The sequence below is a fragment of the Pleurodeles waltl genome, chromosome 11, assembly GCF_031143425.1.
Source record: "Pleurodeles waltl isolate 20211129_DDA chromosome 11, aPleWal1.hap1.20221129, whole genome shotgun sequence".
Taxonomy (NCBI): domain Eukaryota; kingdom Metazoa; phylum Chordata; class Amphibia; order Caudata; family Salamandridae; genus Pleurodeles; species Pleurodeles waltl.
In genome coordinates, this window is record NC_090450.1 from 137,367,440 (window position 1) to 137,388,677 (window position 21,238).

General features: G+C 40.8%; 1 protein-coding gene across 1 annotated transcript in view; it reads right to left on the minus strand.

Annotated features, from left to right (window-relative positions):
- Positions 1-756: 756 nt before the first annotated feature.
- Positions 757-21,238, minus strand: part of LOC138265500 (lysosomal amino acid transporter 1 homolog) — a 154,230-nt gene continuing 133,748 nt past the window's right edge. The window contains exons 5-7 of the mRNA XM_069213276.1: positions 12,096-12,191; positions 9,139-9,324; positions 757-1,452 (exon numbers count right to left, since the gene is read on the minus strand). Coding sequence (XP_069069377.1) covers positions 1,351-1,452; positions 9,139-9,324; positions 12,096-12,191 — 384 coding nt within the window. The 3' untranslated portion in view covers positions 757-1,350. The remainder of the gene's footprint in view (positions 1,453-9,138; positions 9,325-12,095; positions 12,192-21,238) is intronic.

Genomic DNA, 21,238 nt, shown 5'->3' on the forward strand with positions numbered 1-21,238 from the left:
TGAAGAAAAACCGTTATTCGAAGGCACGGAAAAAAGGGAACTGACGTCAGCACGACGGCGAGGACCTCTTATTGCCTCAGTGACGTCAGACAGCGTCACGTGGGAGTCAGGCAATTGTGACGTCCTCGTCGACGTGCAGAACTGGGAAGAAAATTTAAGTCGAATGCTGGCGCATTGGGAGAATTCAATAGATGAGGAATCCACAGGTAGTTGTATCCATCAGAAAGTACATTGTATTTAAGAAAAACATTTTATTCCTTTTGATAGTTGTGTACATAACTCCCACAATTAGCTCAACAATTACCTTTTTGGATCCTGTACATGGCCTTTATTTTGGCCACACTTTGGTTCACTTTTGATAACAACATAAAAACTAAAACATTTTCACCACAAAGTTTGCACTATGGTCAGTGGCCCGGTTTCACATGAAATATAAGCTTAGTTGTGAGTAACAGTACTACCTGTCTAGGAAAGCATGCATGTTGATGACCCAAAAAAAACACTCCATAACTGGGATCTTTTTAATTACTAAGCTTCATGTTGCAGATTACGGCAACATGCAGAAACCACATCTCCCAAAAGCCGTTTCTGCAACCGAAATCCTTCCCGCATCAACATTACATTGTTTCCTGCAAAAGCAAGAAAGGGAACACAGTCAAATAGTATCAATATAACTCGGAAACCTTTGACATCAACTATAGAGTCCAAATTTGATTTCTATAAAATAAAAAAATAAAAATTGATGAACAAATACAATTTATTTGAATCCTGCTTTATTTTGCCATATTAGGACGATCTTCGAGAGGATTGCTCTATTCCTAAACATTTAACATAACATGCTTATTGCCTGTAGTTCCAAATAATTAATTAACTCCATATCTTTTCACACCCTGGATGCTTAGTGTCTGTAAGCTGAGGACTTATTATCACTTCTTCAGTAACCATTGAGTAGCTCGATGAATTAGCTTTTCGTTTTCTTTTCCAAATATACTGAACACTTACCAAAGCCTGATAAACAGTACTCTGAAATGACCCTCATTTTAGTCACCTCTTTAAACAGTATTCAGAGCAGTCATTAAAAGATGCATTTCAAATGTAAAAATGTCATCTTTTGTTCATCAATATAAAATATTTGTTACTTTGTAATCACCCTGAATCACCCTTGGAGTAGATGGCTGATTCATTCCACTGTCAGAAGGATAGGACTGATTGGTTGTTGACCAGCTGTTACAAATGAGTGTGTCAATAGATTAACTATTTCTTATTTATAATGTTAATATAAGTGCCAAGTTAAATTAAATGTAAACTTTTCCTCCATAATGTAATGGACTTTGAAATGTGCAATAAAAGCTATGATTCATCTTCATCCAGCAAAAGAGGTTCTACTTCAAAAGATGTGGAGTGAGAATCTGGCTTCTTGCGCTTTCTGTACAGGACAAACTGTGCAGTTATCTGTCATACTGTTAAGGAGAACATTTTAAACACAATTATTTGCATCAGTTAATGTATTATTCTAGATGTAAAGCAGAAGCCCAAATCTGAAATCGTGATGTGATAGTTCAGATTTTCCACAGCAGGGGTGAGTAGAAAATCATGATTTTATTAGAGTCACAGAGGCTAATATTATGCATTAATTCTTTATTGCTACACACCGCTGCAACTATAACTTTAAATTAGAATAGGAATCTTAACATCATTCCATTCAAATATAAAATTCACAACCTGGAAGCCATTTTCTTCTTTTTTGCGGCGATAAAACCAAAACCTTTCTCTGTTTCGGATCCAAAATAGTTTTGCTCCTGTAATGTTATCAAAAACATGCCCCAATCTTCTCATTATTATCCTACAATCATAAAATACACCTTTTATGCATGGGTACATACTGCGTGGGTTAATATTAGCCTCCATGTCATTCAAGTGAACTTGAACGTATTTTTATTAAAATCACAATTTTCTACCCACCCCTGCTGTGGAAAAGCTGAATTTTATGGCAAGGCACGGTGCCAATATTATGCATATTCAAAGTCTTACCGTAACATGCCTCACAGCGCACTCCACTGGTTTGAAATAGTATTTTTAAACACTGAATCTTTAGTCCAATCTGCGCAGCTAGAATACTTCCTTAACTTCCTCCTACTTAAAAAGCTTTAAAAGCCATATCACCTTTTGCCAAATGCACCCCGACTTTAGAAATACCAATTCCTGCTTTTTTCACAACTTCTTTAACCCACCTAGCTAGAGTGGGACTGGAAACAGGCTTAAGAGGATACCTGAATGAAAGTAACAGTTGAAAATCTCCCGGACTCCTTACACTCTGTTCTTTTCTCATAGTCCATCAGACCCCTCCCTATACATAACTACTATTTTCCTCCAGGTTAGGGTAAAACATGTTATGTACATGGTCTTAGCTCTTTGTCTAGTATAAAAACACTCTCCTGGTAAATCACTCTGGGAAGAAACATCCAAAGCCCGAATGTCCGAAACTCGTCTTAAAAAATAAATAAATAAAATAAAGCAGACAATTTTAACCATAATTGTCTCAAATTCAAGAACTAATTTTCACTCCAACTTGCCAACACCCTCAATGCCAAATTAACATCCCAAGGAGAAGAATACTTCGATCCAGGAGGTATCTTCGTCCACACACTTCTTATTAACCTTTTCACTACATGGTGTTGACCAACAGGTAAGCCGTTTACTAACTCGTGCCCTGTTGGAATTGCTGACCTGATTAGATTCACTGAACTATAGGAACTTACCCCCTACAAATAGCTGTCAAAAAGTTGACCACACTTACCACAAATGCTGACAGGGGATCCAGATCCCTCTCAGAACACCAACATCTTCCATGCCAATTTGTATGCCTTTGTTGTACCTGGTCCCCAAGAATCCTTAATAAGCTTTGCAGCCTCCCACGATAAGCCTGATACTTGCCAAACTCACCTGAATTCATCCATATCATCAACTACAATTGACCCTGCAACACCAGTTCATGAAATTCTCCCAGAGGATTCAGTATCAGTTTCAGAATCCTGTCAGAAGCACTGGCTTGTCTATCAACAACTCCATAAAATCCAGAAACCACACTTGGGATGGCCAAAAAAGTGCTACCAGCATCCACTATGCTTGCTCTCCCCTCACTTTGACCACTAGCCTCTGAATCATAGCAAAAGGTGGAAAAGCATAATTGCATGCTGATCTCTAATGCTGAAGGAATGTATCTACTGTCTCTAGATCTGGTTTCCAACTGTAAAACTGCTGAATTTGAGCAGTCAATCTGCACGCAAACAAATTCACCTTGAATGGGCCCCATCTGCTCTGTGAAGCATGAACACTTCCCAGTTCAACATCCAATCGCTCAAGTCCCTCAGATTCCTCATGTTCCAATCTGCGCAAGCCTGGAATGTGCTGTGCCTGCACCATGACATTCTGGCTGAGACAAAAATGCCAAAAATCCTTTGATAAATCTGCCAACACCTTTGATCCTGGACCCCCTAACTTCTTCACATATCTTACAGCTGACACCCTGTCCATCCTTAACAACACATCTTTTTGCACAGTCCTTGACAACGCTTCTCACAGCAAAAGGTCCTGCCAATAACTCTAGGTAACTGATATACTTATCCTTCTCCTCTGAAGACCACTTGTCCCCCTGTTGTTAGAGAATCACATCTTGACCTCCAACCTCATGGACTGGCATCCGATTCTATTACCATGTCGGGGGCATTGCCAAAAATAGCTCTTTCTTTCCATGCCTCTAGATTCTTTATCCACCATTCTAATTCTACTTTTGTTTCCACATCTATCTGAACCCTCTGTGAATATCTCACCCCCCTGTGAAGAACCATTGTCTTCTACCTTTGCAATGCCATGTAATGTAAATGGGCTTTAAAATTGCCTGAACTGACACCGACAACAAACCTAAAATCCTCGCTATCTGCCGAAGCAATACCAAACTGCATCCAAACATTCTCCTGATCTCTCTGCAAATCTTCTTCGCCTTCTCTGCAGGTAACTTCAACACACATTCCAATGTCTGTATCTGAAAACCTAAAAATACCATCTCCTGACTTGGCCCCACAATGAAACCTAGCTCTTCCAATACACAAACCACTAGATTGGTCTGCTCTTGTGCCTGTTCTTTGTTTGCTGCCATCATATGTATGTCATCCAAACAAAACAATCAAGCCTCTTGATCTCAGCGAAATCATAATCATCCTCATCATTTTCATAAAACACCATGGAGCTGATGTCAATCCAAGGTTTACCTTCCCACTGAAACCTCAGAAAATCCCTGTGCTCCTGACGTATCAGGACTGTCAAATATGCGTCTTTTTTATCTAGACACGTCAGCCTATCTTCCTTGTTTAACAGACTGAGTAAATGGATACCTTTCAACTTGAAATCATTGTATTGCACCCAATTGTTCAGTTTCCTCAAGTTTATTACCAGTATCATTCTCTTTTCTTTTTTTTTCTCCACCAAAAATATACTGCTGACAAATCTACCTGGATGTTTCTGAGATCTTTCAATGGCTCCCTTCCTTAAAAGCTCTTTTATTTTCTGACTCACCAATTTTGTTTGCTCTTTTGTGAACCTCAAAGGCCTCAGCGTTCTCATTTGCACTAGTACTTTTACAAAGTGTATATGATAACTCTGTACTGTTTCCAAAAACCCAAGGGTCTGTTGTAATCGCCATTCGGCTTTTTAAAAAGTGGAGAAGTGTGCCACCCAGCTTTATATGGATACACAAAGTGTCTCTTTCCAAACCTATGTTGTCATTCTCTATCTCTTCTATCAAAACCTCAGACGGGGAAAAAAAACAAAAAAAACATAAAATAAATAAATCGGCCCCTACATTTTCCTGGTCCCTCCAAAAACCTTCCTAATATCCTTCTGTACCTTTTGAATGGAATTAAAGGTACCAACATATCTTGCCATGTCTTTAACAATTTCCCCTCCAAAGAGTACACTGTTGGCCTCTGGCCCTGACTTTTTACTAGCTAATTCAGAAAATATTGGATCTATTTTCATGAGGATGCTTTTCCACCATTTGACATAGAGGCCTGCATTGGAATACCCAACAAATACACTGCTCCCAGCGCCCATTGGCGTAACTCCTGTACATCAACGTTCTTTAAACATGCTTCTTCACACATATTAAATATTTCATTTCAATTGTACTTGTACAGCCATAGCTACCCAACCAGGCTTCCGAGCACTAAATGCAAGACAACCCTTCCACAAAACCACGCTGAATCATTTTTCCCAGTTCACGTTTAGAAAAGGTGGGTTTTTAACATTTTTCTGAAACAGGCTTATGACTGTTGCCTTCTGAGGAAAACCAGGAGAGCATTCCAGAGCCTGGAGGTGAGAGAAGTGACAGAACAACCTCCACTCCTTGCTGTTTTGATCTTCAGCACCACCAGAAGTCTCTGATTACTCAAACGCAGGGCTCATCCCAGAGAACAGGGAGAGAGCAGGGATCAGATATTTGGAGGGCCTTTCCTATAAATGGCCCGATACACTAAGCAGAGAGAATTAAAGTGATTTGTTTTTAACTGGAAGCCAGTGCAGAGCTGCAAAAGTTGGTCTGGCTGGCTGATGTTTTGGAATTTTATGAAGAGTTCTAGCTGCACCATTTTGACCACTTGGATGTTTTTGATCACATATTTCGGCCTCCCCAGATACAGGGAGTTACCGTAATCAGGGCAAGAGTATATAAGACTCCAGTATCCCCACACCTATGTCCATGGAACTTGTAATGAGGCACTTAGAGGAAGACTAAGTTAAATACTGCCTGAATAGCTCTGTCGTCAGATATTTCTTGAATCCCATGTTGTTTGGGAAACAAACTGAAGGCAGGATTCAGATCAATCCACAGTCTGGGGCCCAATACTCCTAAATATCTCCATAGGTAATCCTAGACTAACCGTCCATTCATATTGGCGGTATTCTAATGCAGTTCCACTTAAGACCACAGTTTCTGTCTTAGTTATGTGTATAGGCAGCAAAACCTCTTTCCTCAACTGTTTACTGTAGTTGGACCTTGTGGTAAAGTTTTGTTGACAGAGCAAGGTATTCCCTAGACAGATAAAAATGGCGATTCTCCAATTAACATGCAGAGAGAATCTTGATTTCATTAAAAACAATGGAGGCTAACACTATGCAATAACCTTTTATTCCTGCACCAACATTCACCCCTCTAAAGATCTTACAACTGCATCATAAAGCACCAAGCCCATTTTAGAATGCTCAAACAATATAAATGTGTCCAAGACACTCATCATCTTCTTCTTATAAGCTGTGAGGAAACAAACTATTTTCTTCATCTTCTGCCAAAACATCTATTACAAATTATCTGTTAAAAAAAGAGTGAGCTCCAAATCTTGAAATGCCTACTCCCACTTCTTTCAAAACCGTTCTTACCCACCTAGACAACGTAGCTGTTGAAATAACAGTGATTACTGTACCTCTCCATCTGCTCTAAATTCTAACAATTCGTTTTCATACATGCTTATACAATTTACAACACATAACCTGACATATTCATGAAAATAGGAGTAAAAAAAAAACATAATGGTCGCCGACCTTGTATCAGTTCTTTTCCACACATCAAAGTAAACCCCTTCTGGAGAATAATATCTATTAGAAATCTACAAGGCCTTATCATCCCTTGTTAAGGAAATTAAGCAAAGTAAAGTTGCTAGCTTCAGAGATATCTGTTAATGGGAAAGATAATTATTGCTTGGCCATGAAGTGAATAATCTAAATACTAATCCAACATCCCACAATGAATTGTAATGAGCCTTAAGAGGTCTCCTAAACCTAATTCCTTTCATTTCTAGCAGACTCAGGGGATCACTCCCTAATGCAAAATTGTTAATCACAGCATGTCCTGCTGATATTGCTGATCTACAACAGTTAATTGTCCTGTAAGAAAGACCAGAGTTGAACAAGTCTGCCAAATAGTTTGCTACTTCAGCTATAGGAGCCTCCACTGGATCCATACCCCTTTCCATGCATCAACTACAGAATTTCTTCCATACTTTCGTAAATATTTTTCTGGTGCCGGAGCCCAGGACTCATTCAATAAATCTTTAGCTTTTCCTGAAAGCCCTGAATATCCACTGGAGCCCCTGAAATCTTCAGAATAAGAAGGTTCATACTCCCGTTCTAAAACCGAAGAGTGTTCCGCTCCCTCTAAATCCACCAGAAGACCTAAAATAACCAGAACTAGATGGGGTATCTCTATTGCAAGTTCCATCACACTTGGAAATCAAACCTGAGACTTCCAAAAAGGAGTTTTTAGAATGATTCTGCATCTCTCTGATGGGACCTTCATGAACACACTATGGCTAATTGAAAAGGAGGGGTGAGCATATCCTCCTACTCTTCCCTAATCCTGGAAAACGGCATCTATTGCTGTTGCCCCAGGAACCGGTCTCCAAATGAGGTAATCTGGGTACTTGGTGTGTCAGTCTGCTCCAGAACAAGTCCACCTGAATTGGTACCCATAACCTTTGAACCAAACTGAAAATTACTGGATTGAACTTCCAGTCGCTGAAATCCCCAAGGTATCTGAAATTTCAATCCACTCTCACATTCTCCTGAACTGGAATATAATCTGCTATTAAAAGGACTTTGTATTATCAACAAAAATACCATGTCCGTTTTGCCAAATCTGCCAATCATTTTGAGCCGCTCAACTGATTAATGTATGAAGCGGCTGCAAAACTTTTTAAACTAATCAAAGTCACACTGTTCTCTAATAAATCCCTGAAGCTCATCAACTTGTTCAAAACAGCTAACATCTCTAAACAGTTTATGTGTAGTGATTGCTCTTCCTTGGACCATCTACCACCCATTTCAAATTTGTTCAAAGGTGCTCCTCAGCCGAAATTGCTAGAATCCAACTCGATGATAAACTTGGCAACATTTCATACTCACCAGAAACAAAGGTATTTTACAAGTATGCACAGGTTAGGAACCACATCCGTCAGTGCAATAAGGTTATAACTTACACATTTTGATGAATGAGACTAATCCATAAATTGAAAAGGTTAATTCCTAACAAAAAATCAATACAGTATTAAGTTGCAATACAATAAAGGCATTGTTTTAGTTTGAATAAAAAGCATACATGGTACTTATCTGTAAGGAGCAGCTAATAAAAGAGAAATATGATTGTGTGTCTTGGACATATATACTGTTTTTACATTCTAAAATGGATTTAGTGCTTTATGTTGTATTTGTTAGGTTCTTTAAAGAGCTGCATGTTGGGGCAGCAGTAAAAGGTTATTGCATAATGTTAGCCTCCGGTCTTGTAATGAAATCTGACAGCAGCAAACATTATGTGTAAAGGCTGCATTACAAAACGAATGTGTCCAGTGGTTGCCCTGGTATTGTACATAGCTGCACCTTGAAATTTATCAGTGTAAGGAGGTGCAGTTTCAGTATCCGGACGTGGTCCAGCAAAACCTTTCAAGTCACATAAGTGGATCATGCTTAAGTTAACGTCCCCAGGTTTGCTTCAGTCAGCTAGGAAGGCAAAGGTACATTTCAAGTAGCACCTTTTGATTCTCTTTATTTTAGGCCTTTCAGACCGAGAGGCCCGTTGTATTTTATGCTGTTGAGACATCAAAAAGCATGTGAACGACTTTCCTCCACCCTTGGCCATAAAGAGTTCATCTCTTGTGTCTGTTAAAGTCATGCCAGTTCTCGTTTTCAGAATTTCTGTTTTGCCAATTCTGCCAATCATTTTGAGCTGCTCAATTGATTAATGTTTGAAACGGCTGCAAAACTTTTTAAGTCACACTGTTCTCTAATAAATCCCTGAAGCTCATCAATTTGTTCAAAACAGCTAACATCTCTAAACAGTTTATGTGTAGTGATTGCTCTTCCTTGGACCATTTACCACCCATTTCTAATTTGATCAAACGTGCTCCTCAGGCGAAATTGCTAGAATCCAACTCGATGATAAACTTGGCAACATTTCAAAAGATGGCTTTGCCATTCCAAGGCTCTAGATTTTCTAACTACAATTCTAGATCACTGATTTTCACTAGAGCAAACCAAGCACTGGTCGCTGTTACTTAGCAATAAGACAATTGCTATATACTTCCCATAAAAGGATACACAAAAGTCAAGCAGGAGAACGCCGAAGCTTCCAATCAGCCAAGGCAGATGATGTACAAGGTAGAGCTCCTTGTGATGTCGAATGGCTGGGAGTTTTATCACAAGACTCAGTCCATATGTGCAGTTACCCATCATAGCCAAGGCAAAAAGCATATAAGAAGTGCCCTCTGTGGATTTTCTTTTGAACTAATTAAAAAAATAACAACAATAGAAACAGTAAGAAGAAAACTAAGCAAGATACACATCTGCTCAAGGAAACTAGCAAAGTCATAATTGCTTACTGATACGGACCAGCACTTAACGATTAGCACAAACATCCAGTTGAGGAAACAAGTAAGCCAGTTAACAACAGCCTAACGAGCCCAATTATTTGCACACATGTGGTAAGCAAATGCTAACAAAAGACATACTTTAAATAATGAAGGCAGTCTATTTGTACGATCCACTGAGTCAGACATCAATATTTTGTAACAGTTAAATATCTTAATATATTGTAACTACGAAATGAACACAAGGACCAATAAAAAGCTCACCAGAAGGTTGTAGAACATTCAGAACTCGGCGGCTAGAATCACTCCCAACCTTCCACATTGCACTCATATCACACCACACCTGAAGCAGCTCCACTGGCTCTCCATTCACAGACGAGCACAATTCACACTCCTCACCCACACTTACAAGGCACTACACAACACTGTCCCAGCATACCTCAACAATTGCATCTGCTTTCACAAATGTCCAGATACCTCACCTCAGCCAGACTGCTCCTTGCACAAATCACACACATACAGAAAGCCAGATCTGGGGGTCTAGCATAAATGTAATCTCAACAAAATGCCAGGTGTAGTCATAGTGATGTCACGTGCCCTTTGACGTTCAATTTCACTTTCATACACATTCTTACATATTCACACACACTCTCTATCAGGTAAATACACACCCGCGAGCATGCGAGCACAATGCACATTTAAAAGCATTTATTTTTATTACTAAGCTCAGTTACGAGGAAAGGTCATATTCCAACTGTATATAATAAAATGGGGTGTAAAATGAGGGTATATGGCGCTCAGGAAGCCATCCAACCTATGTATTACAACGGGGTAACCCCACAAGGGAAACACCCCACCCTTAGAGGTATAGAAACCTCAAAAACTAAGAAAACACACACTGAGGTTTCCCTCTTATAGATATAAAAAGAATATTATGTATGCAAGTCTTATGAATAACAATTTTCATAAATCAGTCCATATCACACCAAATAGGCTGTAAAATCATCCGATGAGTCACAATTTATTCAAAATGTGTCTTCACATCAAATAGTCAGAGGTCCAAAGACAATTGCAATTCCAGCCAACACGTGTTTCGTCTTGGGAAATATTACATCCCCTACGACTTCTTCAGGGCTAAATGAATATGTGCTCCAAACGTGTCTAATATAGAAAATAGAAGTCCAGATCCAGATATTTTGGTTCAAATCGTCACCAAATAGGCATTGGAAAAACCAGCGTCTCCGTGTACGGACGCTGAGCGAGTACTGTACTCCATTTATTCTTACACTAATTATGAAACATTCACTATTAATCTAATAAAAGAAAAACAGAGAAACAAAAGAGTGGGGCCCCAATCAATGTCCGAAAGGATGAGCCTCCACTGTATTCTTGGCACTAATTTTTCTACCTGAAGCCAGGGGTCACAAAGACAGCACTAGGGGTTGCAAAGGACATGACAGTGCTCACAGCTGCGACATCTGAATGACTTCCATACAGTCGAGCATTCTCCAACACCGCTCCTAAAACGTGGAGCGACCTGCTGCTGCACATAAGAGCCTCTTCCTCACTTCTTGAATTCTGCAGGAAGGTGTAGACCTGGATTTTCTATTAGTCCCACTAGGCCCTAGGTGTGCCTAGACTCATACCTGCTCAGTGTCAGAATACCCTCCCAGGATGTAGTGCGCTCTACAAAGCAACACAATACAACATAACATGAGATGTAAACAGAACACTTCATAAATATGTTCTCTCTTTGTTACAGGGAGTAGCCTTCTTTACAAATGCTCATCCTCAAGTAAATGGCATTTATTCTCAAAGGACATTTTCATTCAATATGAGTGCCCCTTTCTCATCATGACTGAACTCACATTGATGCAGTTTTTGGGTACCAATATGGTTGATTGCTCTTTTCATCTCCATTGTCATAGACCACAATGGGATATTTGGGTTATGATAACAAATGCAATTAAGATCGTAAACTCAACCCTCATTTCCCTCCTTTGTTTTAAGACAGCAGATTGACAAACAGCAGTACGCAAGTGACGGATAAAGATGATATCTCGATGCCACGCCGGTTAGACATCTGGGCATTATCTGAAATGACACACCAACCAACTTCAAAACAGCTCCTTGAGCGGACAGACTTCTTTCCACAGCCTGACATCACACTCATTCTCTTAGAGACAGAGGAGAAGAGTTCATAGAATCACAGTGTCCATAAGTCATACTTTTTAATAAAAAAAATAAAAAAATTGAGGTAGCCCTAGATCCACCTCCAGAGAGAAACATCATCAGGGCACCTTTGAAAGATCATTGGGAACTCATCAAACCATAAAATAAATAGCCCCTGTAAGACTGCTAAAGGGATGTTTTTTGTGAATTAAAAAAAAAAACACAAATACACTTTAAATCACGTTTAGATGAAAGAAACAAGGGACTTAAAATCTACAGGTAAAATATCTTCTATCAACTAAGATTTATAGAGGAACAGAAATGCAGAAAGACGAACGGACAGAGAGACAGGAACACTCAGAGATAGAGAGACAAAGACAAACAGAGACAGAGTGAGAGAGACACACATACAGATAGACTCAGAGGGGCAGACAAGACAGACAAGTAGACAAACAGACAGACAATTGTTATGAAATTTTGACAACACTGAATATATAAAAATGGAGAAAGGCTTACATTTTTATGCAGTTGAGGAAATCGAGATCCTAAATAAAACATGGAAGATACGTAGCCGCATATAAATCCAGACATTTCACTTATTCCAAGAGATTTCTGAAAATGTAAACAGAGTTTGATATCAAAAGTACACTCTTATGACAAAGTTGCCACACTTAGTCAGCGAGCTGAATATTAGTTATCATCTGTTTTTGGCCTGCTGGTCACAAATTTGAATCACAGTAGGACCAATTGGGTACATTTTGCAAAAGCTAGTGTTAAGTGTTGTATAATAAAATAATAGCAATTCTGCTGAATCGACTGTCTTTGGTTTACCCAAAGAACACACATTTATGGTACAAGCACAAAAATAAATTGGAAATAATACGTCAATGTGATTAGAATACACAACAGGCCCATGTTGCCATAGATGAAACAGATTAGTGAATGAATGATAAAATATACTTAAGGCAAAAAAATAAATCATGAGCGGCATGCTTTTCATCATGTACATCTGATTAATTCACCAAACACCACCCCCAAAACCATATCTAGGAAAATCCAAACACAGTCACAAAGGTACTTAAGAATCTAAGTTGAACACAAGTGCACCCACACATCCATTTATGAGTGGTGTATTGACTGGTGTTGGTGTTGAGGTTTTCAGAGTGCAGAAACCCGTTAAAGAAGGTGAATCCCCAAATGTGTGCATGTCTGGAGTATTCGCAAATTTTGGTGGGCATATTCTCATCCTGGATGTCAAGGCAGAAGTAAATCTCTATTCAGAGAACATACTCAAAATCTGCTAGCATGGTAACACATTTGTACATGCATGCACAAATATGCACCATTACGTTTACACATGTAAAATTGCCTTTGTATGGAAGTAAAATGGGAATTACAACGAATTCCAGAACTAATCCTGGAAAGTTACAAGACACAGCTTTACAGGATTACTCATGGATTCATCTACAAATTTCCAAATGGTTCTGAAATGTATTCCAAATGTATGCCTAAACTTACAGGAGTAAATATCCAATTTCTTAGGAATAGTACTCAGACACTTCAAATAGGACCGTTGAATAATTTAATGAGAGGGTGAGGATATAAAGAGACCTTTTTACAAGATGAGCATTCAAGACTTTGCGGCCATCCTCGCGTTGTAGTAGTTCATGCTATATCATTAGCGTGACGTGCTGCCAGAGTGTGCGGGATCTATTTTTTATGCTGCACTTTTAAAAATCTTCTTAACAAACCTTTGTTAAAAAAAAAAAACAACAAAAATTATTTGATTTTATGGTGTGAATGTACTGTATTTGATCTGCATCGGCACCTTAGGGGCGGAAGATGGTGTTATGGGGCGGAAGGGGCACCACACTACAGAAGACGTCGTGGTCGGCGCTCTAGTTGTTTCTTTGCTAGCTCAATAAATTAAACCCAGGGAGCGGTTGCTTGATTAGTGCGATGCGTTGCCACTGTGTGCTTCGGAGGTCTATTTCTTTTTATGCTGCACTTTTAAATATAATAATAAAAAAAAAAAAGTAATTCCTTGATTTTATGGTATGAATTGACTGTATTTAATCTGAACCGGCACGTTAGATAAGGGAGGGGTCTCTGGGGAGGTGCCATGCTTAAGACGCCATCCTGGTCGATGTAGTTTCTTTGCTGGCTTCATAACGGAAGCCCATTGTGCAGTGCACCACTGGCATGTCAAAGGCAAGCTCGTCGGCGCCTGAAAAGGAAGTAGGGCCAGGACCCCTGCACTTTCTCAATCAAATAAGGTAACTTACTCCCCAGCACAAATATTGGCTCTTCGGGGATCCATTAAGGAAAAATGCCTTCACTCAGTTAATCTGGCTAAAGGAGATTTGCACTGCAAAAACTGCCTCTTGCTCCTCAAATCTACTGGCAGTCCCAAGACCCTTAACGTGAATGGGACTAGCTGGTGAATGTTTTTGATTAACTGCCGGTCTTTACCCTGCTACAAATTGGAAATCTTCTCTGTTCTAGAGGAAGAAAAAACTGACATGGTCTGCTTAACAGAACCTGGCTCCATGTGGAGTCAGGTCCTGACCTCGCCCAAGCTCTGCCTTCGGGCTACTACATTTTCTGGAAAAACAGAAAATAAGAAGGGGGCTTGTAATAATACTCAGAGAACCTCTCCGATGTCTCCTGGACCCCCTTTATCTTCCGAACTGTGAAGCTAAATATTCGCTATTTCAAATGTCCACTGTACATACCTTCTCAGGGTCTCTTCTCTACCAGCCTCCTGAAAGCAGAGCCTTTACCCAGGCCCTCCCCCCAATACCATTGCCAATCTGGAAAGCAATAAACCTAATTTACCGCACTGGAAGACCTAAATATTCATATGGAAGAGCCAATAGGTACAAAAGCAGCCGGACTTTCACAAGATCTATCTGATATTCAATTAATCAAATTGATAACTCGTCCCACTCATGAAAAATGTCAATGTCTCAATTTTTATGAATGACCTGTCTTTACACGTCTTGGACCCACTCCCGGTAATTTGGAAGGATAATTTGTTTGATCCCTATGGTCCTTAGAGACCAAATCCATTCCGCTGCCCCTACTCCATATGCTTGGAGAGACCGCAGATGTGCTAAATTAGATAGCCAAACCTGGTAGAAGGTATTTAATACTACAAGCCGTGACTTGGGCTTTGTCCCCTCAACTGCAAGCACTAAGGTACCACAGAAGATCACACTATCAGTCGATCATTGTATCGCTAAATTCGAGTGCCAAAGCAAACTCTGTGCTCCCCGGTATAACCACCAACTACAATCTCTAAAACAAGAATGCAAAACGGCAGAGAGGAAATGAAGGAAAGACTTTAGCGAAACTAACAAATTAAACTACTGTATACTAATAAGGAGGTATCGTTCTGGAATTAAAGGGCTCAAACGCCCTACTTTGTTTGCAAAATTAGTTAAGCCTCGAATTCTCCACATGAAATATTTTAGACTGTGAAGGTACTATTAGATCCTTCCTCCATTAGCTCCATGTCAGAACCTTAAGCATCTAGATGTAATCATATGGCCAAGTTTTTTTCCCAAAAAGTTGCTGATATATATCTAACTTTTCAAGAATCAGTTAAGGATATTTCTCCCTCCCCTAAGGAAATTTGAAGAAAGAAGGCAAGCCTAGCTGACCAGCTTTCTGTAACCTTACACCTGACCGATTTGCAAACCTTTTAAAAAAAAGTGCAGCTGAACACATCTTTCCAATTTTGACAGAAGCGTTTAATCTTTCACTAATAAAAGGAATTGTTCTGCCGGCATTGAAACAAGCTATGCATAAAGCCTCATTAAAAATGCTGGCTCTAGGTACTCTCCACCCTGAAAACTACAGGCCTATCTTGCTGCTTCCTGGACCCTTTCAGAATTTTTAGAATTCAATACCCTGCTTTATGTAACTCAAGCAGGTTTACGACTTAGACACAGTACAGAAACTGCCCTCTTGGTGGTTGTGGCGAAAGCTAAGATGCTGCTGAATCAGGGATACTACACAGCTATAACCCTTCTTGGCCTAAGTGCTGCCTTTGACGCCTTTAACTATGAGATTTGATTGAAAGAGCTCAAGAGTTTGGCCCGAAATGGCTTTGCTCCATTTTGAGAGACAGGACCCTCCAGATCTTTGAGGGATGATGCATTTCTGATATCTTCTCCGTGAGCTGTGGAGTGCCTCAGGGCTAGTCACTTAGCCCTGCGCTATGCAACATATATATGTGCCTGTTGGCAGACATTCTATTACCATTCAGGATCTCCATAGTCTCATACGCTGATGATACCAAACTGGCTATCTCTCTTTCTCCCAAACATGAACCCCAAATGTTCTCTTTGGGTCCATGTTTGGAAAGAGTTGCCAGCTGAAAGAATAAATCTTGCCTCAAGCTAAATGAGGACAAAACTGAGTTGATGCAGACATCAGCAATCCATTCTATCAAGGGAAATCAATTGCGATATGGCTGCAATGAGATGGTATCATCACAACACTTGTTGCAACATGCTTGCGTCATGAGGCCCACAGCCATTTTAATTTACCATTCTAACATGGTAGAGGCCATGTTAGAATGGTAAATGAATTTGGTGAAAAATAGAAATCAAACGTGCATGCAGGGTGCCAAAAAGGTCTGAAAGCCTTTTTATACCTGCCAGCAATCATTAAAAAAACAATTTTAAAAACACCTAAAACAAAAACAGTGGGTTTGGGAGGAGGATGGAAAGGGTGGCAGCAAGTATCACATAGAAGGGGTAATACAGGCTGTGACGGTAGGGAGAAAACAAACATTTGTGTGTGTGGAAGGCTGTTAGAACTGATATCCCTGGTGTTGTATTCCCCCAGACATTGTGCTGTACTCAATTTTGTTGAAATTAGGACTATGTACTTTACCCCAGCTAATCAGTGATAAAGAGGTTGTGTTCACTCTTTAAAACATGGTAAAATTGGCCTGCACCTTTAATTTACTTTTAAGTCCTAGTAAGTGGTACTACCTATACCAAGGGCCTGTAAATTAAATTCAACAAGTAAACTGCAGCACCTATTGTGTCACAAACTAAAGTAGCACTGTAAAATGTGTCTCAAGCCTACCACTGCCTGCAGGCTGTAGTGCAGTTTTAAACTGCCATTTTGGCCTGGCAAAGTAAACCATTTGCAGTGCCTAAACCTTCCTTTTTTACCGCTTGCAAGTTACCCCCAAGATAGGACCTAAAGGCTCATAGGGCAGAGTGCATGATTTTTAAAATGTTGGAATATGAGTACTTAAGTATTACATGTTGTGACACTGAAAAATTCCTAAAGTTGCTTTTCAATGTTGCAGGTCCTCTCTCTCTCCCATTACCCAACACTAGGTTCTCATATTACATTTAACCAGATAAAGGTATAATATTTTCACTCAAATGATTTGTAATTTAAAATCCTTGTTAAAGCTGCCAGTCATGGGGTGGTCTCCAAAACATGTTGTCTACACTGCTTCAATTTGTGCTGATCTCATTTTTGTTGGCCTTACAGCTCTGTGCACACTGCAAACGATAACCAGTACTAAAGTGCTTGTGATCTCTCCCTTAAACATGGTAGACTTGGCTTATACCCAAATGACACATTTAATTTACCTCTAAGTCCCTAGTAAAGTGGTACCTTATGTTCCCAGGGCCTGTAAATGAAATGCTACTGGTGGGCCTGTAGTACTGACTGTGCCACCTGCTTATGTAGTCCTGTAAAACATGTCCCAGGCCTGCCATTATAGCCTGTGAGTGCAGTTTTAAACTGCCATTTGGATCAGGCAACATAATTCTTTTGCCAGGCCCAATCCCTCCTTTTTAATACTTATTATTGCATTCATTAATCTGTCTACTTTTTAATAGGAAAGAGAATTACTGCATGCTCGTTTTTAGAAGTTCTTTTATTAATTGGATTTATTTAAATGTGCCTAAATTTTTAAATCTTGGGAAAAGCACCTTCCCTCCTTACCTGAATAATACTCGTTTGAGGAAGGGATATTTTCACTGATGGTGTTCTGAGGCTCCGGTGTCATTTGGTGCAGGAAGTTGGGCCGGTTAGAGCCCACTTCCTGTTTCTGGGCAGAAACCGCGGTTTGCGGTCTAGTGGATCTGCCTCATCAAGGGGGGTTAAATGACGGCTCAAACACGGCCGCGCAGCGGACGCGCGCAGCGGGCGCGCCGCTGGCAAGCCCGTCTGCGCCCGTCCGCGCCAGGACGGGTCAGAGGGCCAGGAACACTGCATTTTGCACTGGAAAAAATAGATACACCATAGCAGAACTTAAGAATCTGGCGGGCCCCCGGTGCACACACACACTTATCCCTGACATTACTCATGCCTGGAGGTGTGCGCAGTGTAACTGGACGGTGCCTACACCATCTATGATGGGAAAGCAGAAAACCCAGGGAGTTCGGGGAGCAGGAGGGAACAATTCAGAACATGCTTTGGATGGAGTTGCAAGGGACTGTAGAGCTGTGGGCTCTTTTGCTCTTATAAATGTTAGATCCCTCCCAAAACACAAATTTGAAATCAATGAACTTATTCTTACTCTCAACATAGATTGTCTCTTCCTAACAGAAACGTGGGCGAGGCCCGATTCGGACCCCGATTTTATTGAGGCGGCCCCTACTGGCTTCTCCTTCTACAGGGTTGACAGGAATACAGGCAGAGGAGGAGGCTTGGCCATTATTTGCAGGTCTGAGTTTACTTGCACTTGGAATAGTGCTAGCCACATGCCAGAGGTCTGTGAAGCTATGGCCTTTAAACTCCTCCTTGACAAATCTCTGGTCTTTGAAGGCCTGTTAATTTATCGGCCCCCCGGCCCCGTTTCTAAGTTCCTCTCGATATGGACTTCATTATTGGAACCTTTAATCATGGCCCCTAAAGCAATCATCTTGGGAGATTTTAACATCCATTTTGATAACACGAGTGATTTGCTGGTTGCGGAATTTCTCATCCTTATGGTGGCTCTGGATTGGGTCCTAAAGGACGGGATGGCCACTCAGAGCTGGCCATACCCTAGATGGGATTTTCACCCACCCCGAGAAAGAATTGTATCTTTCAACGACCCCGTTAGAGTGGACGGATCATGCTCTCCTGACATTTAAATTTCTGGCCAGGCAGCAGCCTATAATACCCATTCCCCAGAAAAAACTGATAAGATCCTGGAGAAATATTGAAGCAGAACCACTGAAAATAACATTAATACATAATTGGAATGATCTAAAGGCGTCCACGTTATCACCGCTCGCTAGATTCAATCTGGGAATTACACAGGCAATGGGCTCGCTAGCTCCGGCGAGGATCTCTGTTCCCCGCACTAGGAAAAAACCTAATCAACCATGGTTCTCTCAAGACCTCAAAATTCTACAGAGAAAATACCGGCAGAAGGAGCGCTGCTGGAAACTCAGCTCTCGAGAAGCCGAGAGGGTGGAGCTAAAGCTCGCACTAAACATTTACAAAGAAGCCTGTCGGGCAGCCAAATCGGACTATTTTACACGTAAAATTAGCGAGGCAGCCAACTCTTCTAGAGAGCTATTTAGAACCATCAATGTTCTCACCACTCCCTTAGGCACTCCTAAAGTAGAAAATTCCCAAGACTTCTGCAATAAAGTAGCTAAATTCTTTGAATGTAAAGTTCTTGACATCTACTCCAGCTTTAGGATGGACAAGGAACAAGCCAACTTTTCCCCCTGGTCAGCTACACATCTGCACCCTGTGGTGACAGTAAACGGGTTGCCAGACAAGCCACTCTTACTCTCAAGGTTTAAGATGCCATCTCAAGAGGTTTTGTGTAAACTACTCTTGGAAGGTAAATCAGGTTCCCCTATGGATCCCTGCCCCCCTGCTATCCTCCAATTAGTACCAGAGCTAGCAGTATCTATGCTGGCCCCTATTTTTCAGGAAGCTCTCACAACGGGCTTGTATCCTAGGGCATGGAAAGAAACCACTATTATTCCGCTAAAAAAGAAGGCAGCTGGTAAACCCGATGACCTGATGAATTTACGCCCAATAGCCCTTCTCCCCTGTGCGGCCAAAATCCTGGAAAAACATCTTAATAAAGAATTGGTTGATTTCCTGTCTGCCTCTAAGGGCTTAGACAGCTCGCAACATGGTTTTCGGAAATCCCACAGCACTGAATCAGCTCTCATTGCATCATCTGACACCATACGCAGATTGGTGGATAAGGGCCAGGGGGTCTTTCTGGTGCTATTGGACCTGTCGGCAGCTTTTGACACCATTGCTCCTCACATCCTGCTAGACCGTCTTTATCAGGTAGGCATTAGAGACCAGGCTCTTAAGCTGATTGAATCTTTTCTATCAGACAGGTGGGCCACAGTTAGTAGTGGCGACTTTAGATCCCCTGCCTATCTTTTGCCGTGTGGGGTCCCTCAGGGTTCTTCGTTAAGCCCGACGCTATTTAACGTGTACGTGGCACCGCTGGCAGAGCTGGTTCGCTCTTTCGGCTTTATTCCTACTTCATATGCAGACGATACTCAAATTATCATCCCTATTAATAAAGATCTGGAAGAAGTGGCCATCCGCTTCAACGCCTGTATGACAGCAGTGAATCATTGGATGAAGACCAACTGGTTGAAACTCAATTGTGAAAAAACTGAGATTTTGTGCTTTGGAATTGGAAGGGAACATTGGTCTTCTAGCTGGTGGCCTGAAGAATGTGGAACTCTTCCTGTACCACGGTCTACCTCAAGAAACTTAGGATTAGTGTTTGACGATCAATTGTCATTCAAACCGCAGGTCAATCAGATAATCAAGACCTGTATGTGGACTATGAAGAAATTAAAAAAAATATTTCCTTTTATTCCACAAACCTGCAGAACTACCGCCATTTTGGCTTTAGTCATTTCCAGATTGGACTATGGGAATGCGCTTTTGCTCAATCTGGATAAAGAATCTTTGAACAAGCTACAGTTGATGCAGAACACTGCTGCTAGGCTTTTATTAAAATTGCCTCGCGGGGCCTCTGCTAAGAGGTGCCTTAGAGATCTACACTGGCTTCCGGTAATCCAGCGGCTCTCTTTTAAGGCTCTCTGCATCACCCTCAAGGCTGTCCATGGGATTGGGCCTAAGGCTTTAACCACCAAGCTGCAATGGTACAGGCCTAATCGGCTGTTGCGTTCGGCCTGTGCCTATCGAATTCAAACATCCTGCACCAAGAAAGTAAAATGGGGAGACAGAGCATTTACCATTGCAAAATCTGGAACTCTTTACCATTGGACATAAGGCAAGAACATAGCTATCTAATATTTAGGAGACTGGTCAAGACCTGGCTTTTTTCGCAATAAGTCTGGTAGTCTCCTTGTTAAGTCGACTCGCCTCACCCAGTTAGCGCTTCGATGCCCTTGGGCCGGAATGCGCTTTATAAATACTCAATACATACATACATACATATAAGTCATCCCTGGGAAGGCCCTGAACTGCCCAGAGGTCAAAGTGCAGTGTATTTAAAACCTTTGGCACATATGTTTAAGTATGATATGTCTTGGTAGTGAAAAACACTTACATTTATTTGTCACTACTGCAAGGACTACCTCTTGCTTAGAATAACATTGGATTTCCTTATTACATTTATTAAGTGATAGCTTTCAATTGGGAGCAGGAAGGGAGGTTAAGTATGGGGTCAAAAT